General features: G+C 41.5%; 1 protein-coding gene across 2 annotated transcripts in view; it reads left to right on the top strand.

The window, feature by feature from the left end:
- Positions 1–2,296: 2,296 nt before the first annotated feature.
- The window catches only part of ODAD2 (outer dynein arm docking complex subunit 2), an 82,352-nt gene continuing 72,059 nt past the window's right edge, over positions 2,297–12,589 (top strand). For both annotated transcript variants that reach the window (XM_035130099.3, XM_088653681.1), the window contains exons 1-7: positions 2,297–2,781; positions 4,327–4,578; positions 6,817–6,974; positions 7,288–7,483; positions 8,076–8,182; positions 9,156–9,292; positions 10,720–10,836. In XM_035130099.3, coding sequence (XP_034985990.3) covers positions 4,355–4,578; positions 6,817–6,974; positions 7,288–7,483; positions 8,076–8,182; positions 9,156–9,292; positions 10,720–10,836 — 939 coding nt within the window. In that variant the 5' untranslated portion in view covers positions 2,297–2,781; positions 4,327–4,354. The remainder of the gene's footprint in view (positions 2,782–4,326; positions 4,579–6,816; positions 6,975–7,287; positions 7,484–8,075; positions 8,183–9,155; positions 9,293–10,719; positions 10,837–12,589) is intronic.

Genomic DNA, 12,589 nt, shown 5'->3' with positions numbered 1-12,589 from the left:
AAAAATGAAGTCAAGTAGATATTTGACTAGGTCTGAGCACTTGTTGGGGGCTGCTAAGTAGATTTGAAGGGTTTGGTTTCAGAATTGAACAAGTGTTTTTTTGCAAAGCACTTCAAAAAAAGAAAAGAAAACAACATATGTTAAGCTTGGAGAAGGATTTGGAGATGGAAATAACTGAGAAGAACTGGGCAGATATATGGTACAAAAACAAACCCATTTAAGTGCTTCTCTGAGGGAAGTTAATTATAAGATTTTGAGCAGGTGGTATGCAACATCTGTGCACATTCAATACATATGTAAAAAGGGTAATAGGGCCTGTTGGAAATATTGTGGGAAGAGAGGCTCCTTTAAGCATATATGGTGGTCTTTTAAATAAATTCAAGGATTTTGGCAAAAAAAAAAAGTATAGGAATGGATTAAAAATATCAAAGGCCATTATATTCCCCTAGGCCCCACATTAATCTGCTTGAATAGGGTTTGAAAGATACTGAATGTTATACTTTTAAAGAATTTTAATTTTGTTAATAGCACCAAAGTTACATATAGTCCCAAATGGAAAATTACTCAGGCATCTACATTTATACACCTGGTATACAACTATTGGGACATTTCAGTCATTCATTAGGTAATGGATCTTATGCAGACAGTACAAGCTCTTCAGATGGGAAGTGCATTTCTTGAAAATTGGAAACCCTTTTCCTGAGGCCTGCAGATATTGACAAATTGCTTAGCCGTTAGAACATAGCCTCCATGACACTACAAAGAATGTAGTAAAAGGTATAAGCAGATAAGATATTGTTTCATGCCAAGTGGGAGTATCCAGTGGCATAAGGTAATATAAATTTAATTTCATATAAATGTAGTGAAAAGGTCCTGCACTGTTTCTTATTACACTAAATTGGTCAAAACAATCTCCTGGTCTCCTAAAATGTCTGTATCTTCCATTTGCATCTCACAGCAAACATTACATGGGTAAAATTATGCAAACAGCTCAGAGACTGGATGGGTATGATTCTGCAACAGCTTTCCTGCCAAGTCTAAGCAACTCAAAGTGAAAAGAAGCAATTTTCTATTATTACCACTTGGTTTTCATTCCTTCTCTATACTGCATTAAATCTCCAAATGAGAGAGAGAGATCATGCACAATACAATATAAATTAAGTCTTGTTATTTTTTGTGTTTTATTAATGGCAACTTTTTGGTTTTTTTGTGCTCACAAAGGTAATCAGTCTCACAATATGCAAATACTGTAGACTGCTTCTCTTACACTGTCATGTGTTTATTCTGTTGTGTCTTTTCCCCCTTGTTACACACTCCTGAGCAGTGTGAAGTTTCAGTGATCCCAGCACATACCTTGGGGTTGGTTCTCTTGGAATGAAGATAAATGAGACTGGTAGTATTTTTATGACATAATGTTTATTTACACACATATACAGGCTGAGCACATTAGCTTTCTAGGAGAACCACCCCTCCCATGCCCTAGCATTGGATTTCTTTGCAGAGCAAGTCAGGTCTCTGTGCCCAGTTTCAAGACAGCCTGGCTGACACGTAGATCACATCACATCCAGACAGGGGAAGGATAAAGAAACCCCATCCAGAAAGGTCTCTGCCCATTTGCTTCTGCAGCGACAAATCATTTGCACAAGATCAACTCTTTACTTATGCAAAGGCCCGTTTTCCCAACAAAACAGAATATGTGAGGCTAAGCTTCTTCACTTAGCTTGACTTGTTTAAACATCCCTCTTTCTACGAAACTGAACCTCAGTCACAGCTCTTAACAACAGTATTGGAGAGGACCCCCAAAATCCATTTTGTCTAATCCCAATTTCACTGTATGCATTGATGTTTTCCCCACCCAAATAGGAATAGCCTGAATCTGAATAGTAAAAAAAAAACATTTAAATGTTATAAAGAGCAAATATTCTTATTGGGACAATGCATGGTGAAATATATCCCTGCAGTTGTACTTCAGTTTTTGAAACACTGGGACCTGGAGTTAATTTTATGGTTGCTGTTGCTGTAACTTTTAGAGTTCCATTTCGGTTTGTAATTATGTTCTCCTTTTTTTGGCAGGGGGTGCGGGAGAGAAAACTATGAATTCAAAAACGCACCACCAGTGATGATTGACCTTTTAAGCAAGCATTTTAGGTGTTAGCCAAGTGTTCATCCTGACACAGTTATTTAGGCAAAAGAAAGATCAAGGGTGCCCTGGCAGATATTGGAGGACCTGCGGCAAGGGCTTCTGAATGATTCCCAGTCATTTAACCAACAGCAACAAGATTTCCTGAAGTACAGCGTGTGTGCGCGCGCGCCGCGTGGTTGGCGGGGAGGGTGGTCGGCGAGACGATTGACGTCTCGGGCAGCCAGTCGAGGAAAGGGACCCCCCCCCCCACAGATGCGTCCCTCCCCTTTTAGGAGGAACCCCGCGCCGAGGAATGGCGGTGAAGGAGGCGCCTGCCGTTGTTTACGGGAGTCTCCTAGCAACAGGAGGCCTCTGGTCCCTCCGGTCTCCATGGCAACCACGCCGCGCTTGTTCTCCGGCGGCGGCGGCACCTGCGAGGGTCGCAGTGGAAGAATCCGGAAGCGGCTCGGCTAGGCCGGTCTGGGAACGAGGGGCGGCGAGGGAGCCTCCGGCTTGGTGCTGGTCCAGGTCGCCGGGCTGCTGTCTCCGAAGGGCCTCCGCGGATCCAGCTCAGCCCGGGAAAAGGAGGACTGGGACTGTGTGGCCGTATATACTTGTGTGTGTGTGCATTTATATAGCTGTTCCTCATCTTCCTGAAGGTATCCAAGCGGGGCTGCTCAGCACCCCTTTTTCCTCAGCCAGTGATGGGTGTGTGCTTGGGTGGGGGGGATGCTTAGGGGGAGCCCGTCTCGCAACGGGGCTCTTGCACCCATCATCATCCCTTGATCCCTTGTCCTTTTAGCTAAACCAGAAAACCATAGCCATAAAATTGCCAGCAACTGCATCGTGCTATGAAGCAACAGGTGTAAAGAACGAAATTCTAGGTTATTGCTAGTGATTTTGTTGTTACTAATCCTCTCTTGTTTTGCTCATTATTGTATATATATATATATATATATATATATATATATATATATATACACACACACATATGTATTTGTATACATTTATATACATATATGTATATGTATGTATGTATGTATGTATGATGTATGTATATATAAATAAATATGTATATATTTACAAAGCTTCTTTTCTGAATGCTGATCCTTGACTGTCCTAAAGAGATTGGTTGATATTTTGAGCAGTGATCACCTTCAGCCTTCATACCCAAGACAGAGCTTTTGCCCCCAAAGCAACATGTGTTTGTGGATCCACTTCTTAATTACACTCGATTTGCTATTTATTTTAGAGGGGTGGTGTTCTTCTTATGAGCCAGCATTCGGCCAGTTGTGACCCAGCAGTAGGTCCAGACCCACTAGTTGAAAACTATGTTTTTGGATAATTTGGAGAAGGAACCCCCTACAAATGGTTTTTTTGTGTGGTGGTGACTTACGTTTTGCCCACATTCATTATACATTCCCAAGTCAGGCTGAATTTAATGCTTGATTGTACTTTGCTATAACAAGTGCTGGGTTTTCTTACCTCTTTTTTAAAAAAGCTTTAGAATGGGAAGACCCACGTTCAGTTCCAGCTCAACCTGAAGTACAGTAACTAGGGTTGCCATATTTCAAAAAGTAAAATTCCTGACACCCGCAAAGTTGCTCCCCCCCAAATAGGGTTTTTAAGGAGCTGTTTCCACTGCTTTTTCCATTGCATTGCCATACATATGGGGTTTTCTCTGAAATTTCGCCGATTTGGCAATGTTCCTGCCTGACACCATTTTTTCACCCGAAAGCTGGGACATGCCACAAATTTTCCTGACGTACGGCAAGCCTATCAGTAACCAACCTCACTGCTTCTCTGTGGTAATGGCATCCTGTGCATTAGGTCCAAAGAAGAGCAGACCTGTGTGTTTAAAAACTGCGCCGAAGAGGGAATTGAGCCAGGTGAAACGTGTACAAGTGCAGCTGAGAAAAGCTGTACAGGCTAAAATTCTCTCGTACAACTATCAATACCCTTTACAGAGTGTGCTGGGATTCTGAAGGACTAGGGATTGCTGCATTTATAAAATCTAGTAGTAAGCAGTTTTGAGAGGATTGCATGACAGGAGATGTGCATGGCTTTGTCCCCCCTGCCTTTAGACTGCCACATTACCTTGCATTTTTGCTGCAACAGCAAAATCTATCTTCATTGGACCCTTGTGTAGTTCTACATAGAAAATATTTTGCTAAGTTTTTTGTTTTCTATGTTCATTTGTGAAGGGAAAGGACACTGGGATGAGCCTACGCCATGGGAGTAGCCTTGACAAGAGCAGCTCAGTGGACTGCCGCCGGTTCTGGAAAAGGAACGTTGGAAATCACACCACTGAATGAATCACTTTTGAATGAAATCATTAAGTTTACGGAAAGCTTTAGCAACAAACATCCTCAAGAAGCTGCCTTTGTCTTTAAGGAACCACTTGAATGGCAGACAAAACTAGAGCCTTCAATGTTCGAGTCAGGCTATGAAGTCAGGTAAGACCAAGGTCAATGACCATTTATGAAATAATGTAAGTATAAAAAGTGAAGCCTGCCCATTAAGGTTATTGTTCTTTATCACTCCTTTATCACATATCAACATTTCTTGCTTTCTATGTGTAGATGCTGTAGAAAGTAGGCAGAATGGAAAACATTATGTTGTGATTTGTAACTTCCCATTCCATCCCTTTGGGGCCTCCTTCTATTACTTTGCACTTACATTTTCACACCATTCGGAATTCAATAGATTTCACAAGCCTGTGCATAGATTCATGGTGACGAAGGCTCACCAATTCTTGTAGTAATAGCAAAGGGCATATTCCAACCAAAGTTAAGCACTCTGTCTGTCATTGATGCAATGGAACACAAGTCTTAACTTTGGCTCTGTTGTACCCATAGGCATATGTGTTTGCTGATGCTCTGACCAGGCATGCATATTAAAGAGGTCCTGAAGAAGAACGACTGTAGAAGGGTAGAAAGCCATTGTCAGAAGCAAGTTTTAATCCCTCTGCCATTCTTTTTGAACAACTTGCATCACTCTTGCAATTTTTGTATTATGTACAGTACATCCAGGAGATGCAGTGGCCTGGCTTGTATGTCACAGTAAACCACAGTTCCTTGGTAGACCTATATGGTAGAAAGAAGAAGAGGTGCAACCCAGATCAGACTAGCCAAATTATGCAGATACCAATGAGTTTCATTCCCATTACATTCTGTGGAAAAGTCAAGTGGAATGTACAAGACCATTAGGAAAGGGGAAACAGACACCTCCTAGGAAACAGGGATCATGGGGAATGGGGCAAGATGCATGTTTAACCTTTGCCCTTGAGGTATTCCCAAGCAAATCTCTTCTGTTGTCTCTGATATAAGTGACTAGGCATCTTACTTATTTATTGCATTTATAGCCCACCTTTTCCTCCAAGAATTTCAAGGTGGCATACATAGTTTTCTGCTCATCATCATTTAATCCCCACAACCTTGTGAGGAGATAATAATAATAATAAATTTATTATTTGTACCCCGCCCATCCGGCTGGGTTTCCCCAGCCACTTGGGCGGCTTCCAACAAAGATTAAAATACATTAAACTATCACACATTAAAAACTTCCCTAAGCAGGGCTGCCTTCAGATGTGTTCTAAATGTCATGTAGTTGTTTATCTCTTTGACCTCTGATGGGAGGGCATTCCAAAGGTGGGCGCCACTACCGAGAAAGCCCTCTGCCTGGTTCCCTGTAGCTTTGCTTCTCGCAGCGAGGGAACCGCCAGAAGGCTCTCGGCGCTGGACCTCAGTGTCCGGGCAGAATGATGGGGGTGGAGATGCTCCTTCAGGTATACTGGGCCGAGGCCGATAAGGGCTTTAAAGATCAGCACAACACTTTGAATTGTGCTCAGAAACGTACTGGGAGCCAATGTAGGTCTTTCAGGACCGGTGTTATATGGTCTCGGCGGCCGTCACCAGTCTAGCTGCCGCATTCTGGATTAATTGTAGTTTCCGGGTCACCTTCAAAGGTAGCCCCACGTAGAGCACATTGCAGTAGTCCAAGCGGGAGATAACTAGAGCATGCACCACTCTGGCGAGACAGTCCGCGGGCAGGTAGGGCTTCAGATAGGTTAGTTAGGCCAAGAGGCAGTGACTGGCCCCAGGTCACCCAGTGGCCAAGTGGGGATTTGAAACCTGGTCTCACTCCCATGGGAAAAGTGAAGTGGTGTTGTGCATTTGAGAAACTGCTGAGATGAGGACAGAGCATGTCCCTGGAAGGCCTCCATGTAACCCTCTTCAGATAATATGCCAGACAAGGATACATTGTGCTTCCAAGTGTTAATACATGAGTCCTCTCTTATGTTCCCCCTTCCCTACAATCATAATGGTGAGTATTTTGCTAGTAATTGTGTTTTACAACTGCTTAGTGAACACCTGTAACATCTCAGCGATTTTCAAACATATGACTAAAGCTGACATTGTCTCTAGAAATATTCTCATAGACTGGAAGGAGAATATGAAGCCCACCTTTCACCTACATGGTTTGTGTAAAGGTGAACTGGGGTGGGCATAAGTTTAAATCTTTTTAATGTCCCCTTTTCCCGTTGTTCATATCACAACTTTAGGTCTCTCTGGCAAATTTTTCCAATGATATGTACGCTTTATTATAAAATTGTTTTCATAGGTGTGGTCTGTTAAAACAAATTCCAGTTGTTGTGAATTCTTGCATATTAAGTTGTTGTTTTATTCTACCAGTGACAAAACAGCAAAGTCTCAAGAATTAGACAAAGATGGGCAGCCACTGCTCCTGCTCAGAGGATCAGCTATCAGCGTTCGCAGTTTTGCGCAACTGTCTCGTTTGCTACATGTGGCTGGAGAAAAACGGCTAAAAGAAACTCGGGCATGCCTTGAAGGTATTCAAGACTTATTTGCCCACATAACTGGAAGCTTCTCAACCATACAGGGATGCAGCTTTTCTGACCCCATCCATGTTTTGCCTTTTTCCTGCCTTAAAAATAATATAAAGTATGACAAGGACTAACTGTGAGGGGAATCCCATAGTTATCTATGTGTAAAGTCAGAAACTATGTTAAAATTGAGTAACCTTTAGGCCTATTTAAAACATTATCTTATGCTATTCATGCAAAGTTATTTCATGTGAATTTAGCCTGATAACTTCCTGGTGTGATGTTTATCTGAATTTCTTACACTATGAATTCTTTACAGCCAATAGAGACCCCATTGTGAAAATTCTTGGCCCTGGTTATGGGACAATTGAAGGAGAGGATATGTCTATGCTTCGTTTACTAGACAAAGTGAAAAAAGAAGAGGTTTCTGATAATGAAATGAAAATGAAGATTTCCTTACTTCTCCAGCAACTGGATATGCAACTACTTAATAGCTCTTTAAAACAGATTTCACAGTGAGTGTATTTCAGATAGTATTCTTTCCACTTTATCATGCCAATACCTCTCATGCAGGCTCACTTTATGTAAGATATTACAGCAAGTGCCACACTTTTAACATGGGGGGAGGGAGGAAGATGCCGATACTGCGTTCCCTTGTGTACCCTCAGAAAAAAACCACTGGTTTTAGCAAAGAAGGTTTTACACTTAACTTTATTAATTTGAAACCCAAGTGATTTGAAAGGGATTTTTTCAGGTCTGCAAAAATAAAAGGTATATATCTTTAATGTTTTCTATAATCTTGCAGTACAAATATGTGCACATGGCTATGATCTTAAGATAAGTTCAGGACAGACAAAATGAATTATTTCTAAACAAACTTTCCATTAAATCCAAATTTGCCCTTTCCGAGAAAAATGTAATTAAATTTAAGAACAACAACACTGTCGCTAGTGACTTGGTTGCAATATCTGAATGGCCTTGTTTGTTATATTAAGTGTCCATTTGGAAGCCTTGGTTTAAGAAAAACCCAAAATTTCCTTTCTTTCCCATTAATACTACAAATATCTACTTGACTATTAGAATATAACTCATTTATTCTAATTACAGAGAAGTGAGGTTAACTCCAGCTGTTGTGAAAAATGAAATAGAACTGCTTAAACGTTTCTCGGGAGCGAAAGAAGATGCAGTCCTTGAATCACTGGAATATATATCAGGTCCAAACTCTACTTTTTATCCATATCATGTTTTCGTAATTGCACAGTCATTGAAAATACAGGCTAGTACAGGTGAAACTCGGAAAATTAGAATATCATCGAAAAGTGCATTTATTTCAATAACGCAACTTAAAAGGTGAAACTAATATAAGAGATAGATGCATGACATGCAAAGCAAGATATGTCAAGCCTTTATTTGTTGTAATTGTAATTATTTGTCGTTAGGCGGGTCAATTATAAATGGAATGTAATTAATGAAATGTAATAGCGATATTTATTTTTGTATGATTGTAACTATTTGTTTTATTACTGTGGAATTTCCAAAAGAAAGCATTTGTAAATAATAATAATAATAATATAATAATAATAATAATAAGTTGTATTACTGAAATAAATGTACTTTTCGACAGTATTCTAATTTTATGAGTTTCACCTGTATATTAGCGCCTACATTGTAAGATGGCTTATCAGCATCCATTAAGCAGGAATTTCATTCTGTCTTTGCCGTCATGTCCTTTAGGGGCTCCAAAGTGACTGATGAAATATCTCAGGATTTCACTCTTCATTTGTATTATAGTGGTGCCTCGACTTACGAATTGAATCTGTTCCGAAGGCACCTTCGTAGGTCGAAAAGTTCGTAAGTCGAAAAACGCCATTGGAAACGCGATTTCCCATAGGAATGCATTGGAAACGGAAAAATTCGAAAGTCGAAGCAACCCTATCTAAAAATTCGTAAGTTGAAAAATCACTATCTAAAACGGCCACGGTTTCCTTTCGGATGTCGAGACATTTGTAAGCGCGCGGCCATTAGCCCCATTCGTGAGTCAAAAAATTCGGTTGTTGAGTCGTTTGTAAGTCGAGGTACCACTGTAATACTAACAATATTTACTATTTTAATAAAATGATTTCATGCCTCTTTGCTAGTCGTATACATCACAGATATGGGCCAAACATTGCTGTTGTTTGATTACAGACTATGAATTTTCAAATGGATGCCGTGCCCCACCTTGGAGACAAGTCCATGGAGAAATTTGCTATTTGGCCATTAAACCAGTTGACACAGATCTTATGTACGTCACTTGCAGCACAGCAGGAGTATTTTTAAATGGAGTAAGTAATACTTATATTCAAGAGTAATCCTTGATGACATTTATAGTTAAGAACATGCCAAAACTTCAGATAAGTTGCATTTGTTTATAAGCAGCCAGTTCTGAACCAAACATGGGAACAGGTCAATTAACCCAGGTCACTGTTTCTCAACAAGGGGGCATATGACAAACTTGGGAGAGACAGAATGTTTCCAAAAATATGTACAATATACATTTTTTTAAAAAAAAGAGTCACAAAATTTCAATAAAATAATTAGGGGAGCCATGTTTGAAGGGGGGCCTGGGATTTTTATGTTAAGAGGGGGGCATAGATTTTTAAAAGATGGAGAAACGCTGATTTAGATGCTAGTACGTCTGCACAGTGGCGCTGTGGGTTAAACCACTGAGCCTAGGGCTTGCCGATCAGAAGGTCGGCGGTTCGAATCCCCGCGACGGGGTGTGCTCCCGTTGCTCCGCCCCAGCTCCTGCCAACCTAGCAGTTCGAAAGCACGTCAAAGTGCAAGTAGATAAATAGGTACCGCTCCAAGTGGGAAGGTAAACGGCATTTCCGTGCGCTGCTCTGGTTTGCCAGAAGTGGCTTAGGCATGCTAGCCACATGACTCAGAAGCTGTCTGCGGACAAACACCGGCTCCCTCGGCCTATAGAGTGAGATGAGGGCCGCAACCCCAGAGTCGGTCACGACTGGACCTAATGGTCAGGGGTCCCTTTACCTTCACTTCTGCTTAACCCTTTACACAGGTTGAAAAGGGACAGAACCAATAAAGTGCTCAGTGAGTCATCTATTTAGCCTTATATTTCCAAACAGTCGAGAATGTGTATGTCAAACTAATGCTCTCCCATGTTTAAAGGTCCACGTAATGCTATCCAACATGAGTAATTTCCACCTTTTCTTTAGGGAGGCTTTCAAATACCCAGTTAACTCAGCCCACAGATGTTTTAATGCTTATTTCACCTACGGCATGCTCTACATTTTTGTTGTTCTTAATGTTACACTTTTTATACCTCAGTTTATAAATCAGAAAACAAATTGCTCTCTGATTACAATAATGATTTATCAAGAAGATACATGTAAACTCTCAGAAATAGTTGTTGCGATAAATAAATAAATCAATAAACTGTCGAGAGAAGCTGTGGCAAAGGGAGAGAAAAGAGTGGACTTTTCTCTGAGTGTCACATTGAGCAACTTGCACTCACCTTCAGCCTTATGAGCAATTTCAAGGCAGAGTGGTCTGAACCACACTGAATTATTTCAAGACAAGGACTGGAATCCTGAACACCTATAATAGGGAGTCCTGTAGAACTCAACAGAGCTTATGTCTCAGATATACATAGGATTGCACTGTAAGTCTATGATTCTGATGAATGAAACATTTTGGTTGTGAGATTATGCAAGACTGCAAAGTAAGTAAACTACTCCTATTTTTACAGGGAAGGGAAAAAGAGAGGGATGAAATCAATTACGAGAGAATGAGTGACATATACAAAGATCTTGTCTCATTTTTAAGGGAAAGATCAGCAACATTTGTAGAAAACATGGCTAAACAGGTATGCATTTCAGACTTACTCCCCAATAACCTGTCATAACAGTTTGCAGAGATACACAGCTGAATTGTTTTTATGTTTAGGATGGTATTTATTTATTTTTCCATAAAATTTATACACTGATTGTAAAACAGCAGCAGCAGCAACACCCTGAGGTGGTAGCAGCACATACACAGAAACACAAAATATTAGAAATGATTGGCTTACAGGGATATGAAAATAAGTTTTACCATGCAATCATATATTTTATAGTTGTTCGTTGGGCTTTGCTTCTTGGTGACTTATCTTTCTATATACCTTTTCCCCAGAATTGAGCTAGTTTTATTTTGCATTATGAATGAAATCTGAGTTTCCAAAAGCATAGGATAAAAGCACAGTGTTCAAAATAGTAGAACTGCAAGTTTTGTAAACAATTCTAAAATGTAATCGTTACCTAAGTGTGTAATGCAGTCCCCTGACTTCCAACTAAAGAAGGTGAGAGCAGGAAAAGAGCTCTTTAGATTGAATATACTTAGCCTTAGTCAAAGGCATGGGTAGGCAAACTAAGACCTGGGGGCTGGATCCGGTCCAACTGCCTTCTAAATCCAGCCTGCGGAGGGTCCAGGAATCAGCGTGTTTTTACATGAGTAGAATGTGGCCTTTTATTTAAAATGCATCTCTGGGTTATTTGTGGGGCATAGGAATCATTCATTCTCTCCCCTCCCCATATAGTTTGGCCCCCCCCACAAGGTCTGAGGGACAGTGGACTGGCCCCCTGCTGAAAAAGTTTGCTGACTCCTGAGGCTTATTGGGGGGAAATTGCTGGGATTTTGTGCACTGAAAAATGTTTGATTATCCTTACTACAACTATTTACACCCCATATTTCAGAAGACAACTCTGTCTAAGGCAGCCTACAAGTAGCATTTAATTCCTTTAAAAAAAACAACAAATAAAACAATGACCGCTGCCCACATCAAATGGGGGCGACTTTTGCGTGGTTGCGTGCAGCCCCCTGGACCCCAGTCTGGCTCCCGGTAGTTCGGGCTGGCTTCATCCTCCCCAGGCTGGATACCTGGGGTCTCCACCTACCTCAGTCATCCGCCCAATCTTGCCTGGGGGAGGCGTTGCCAGGTGATTGGCCAGGTAAGGGCCCACAACACAACTGAAGGTGAAGCTTACCTGTGAAGTGGCAGTCAGCTCCAGAGCTTTAAAAGAACCAACAACAAATAAAGCAAAATGAATATCAAGTTAAGAAAAAGACTCTTCTCACAGGGCAGTTTTGGCAGAAACTTTGCCTGCCTCTCACTGTAAGTCTTCTTAAAGATGTTGCCAGATTACAGTTTTTGCCTTCGAGTCTGCACTACCACTCCCCTCTCCCTGACTCCCACACCTTGGGGGTGGGTCTCTGACCTTTGGGGACCACCCCAGGCCAGGAAGCAAGAAGTGGCAAATGAGGTGTCTGGCTCCAAGCATTGGGGTCTTTGCTGCTCATGGAAGGAAGGGGGCCGGGTTGAGTGGGGAGCGGTTGCTCCAGGAGAGGCCAAGCAGCTTTTCACCAGCTTGGTTCGTGCCACATGGGACCCCTAACTCCCAGGCACACACAAGGCTGGCTAGGGAGAGGCTGAACCTGCTCCACCAGAGCTCCAGATAGAGCGAGACAGGGACAAGGCTAAGCAGGGACACTTGGTGGGCATGTCTTGGTCTCCATTGGTGGCAGCTTCTTTTCCATCAGTTTTCCCTAAATCGACAAAGGCAGTGTGTAAGTCAGATAAACAA

This window comes from Zootoca vivipara, chromosome 11 (assembly GCF_965207765.1).
Source record: "Zootoca vivipara chromosome 11, rZooViv2.hap1.1, whole genome shotgun sequence".
Lineage (NCBI taxonomy): Eukaryota > Metazoa > Chordata > Lepidosauria > Squamata > Lacertidae > Zootoca > Zootoca vivipara.
Note: the sequence above shows the minus strand (reverse complement) of the source record. Positions and strands in the feature narration are given on the sequence as shown.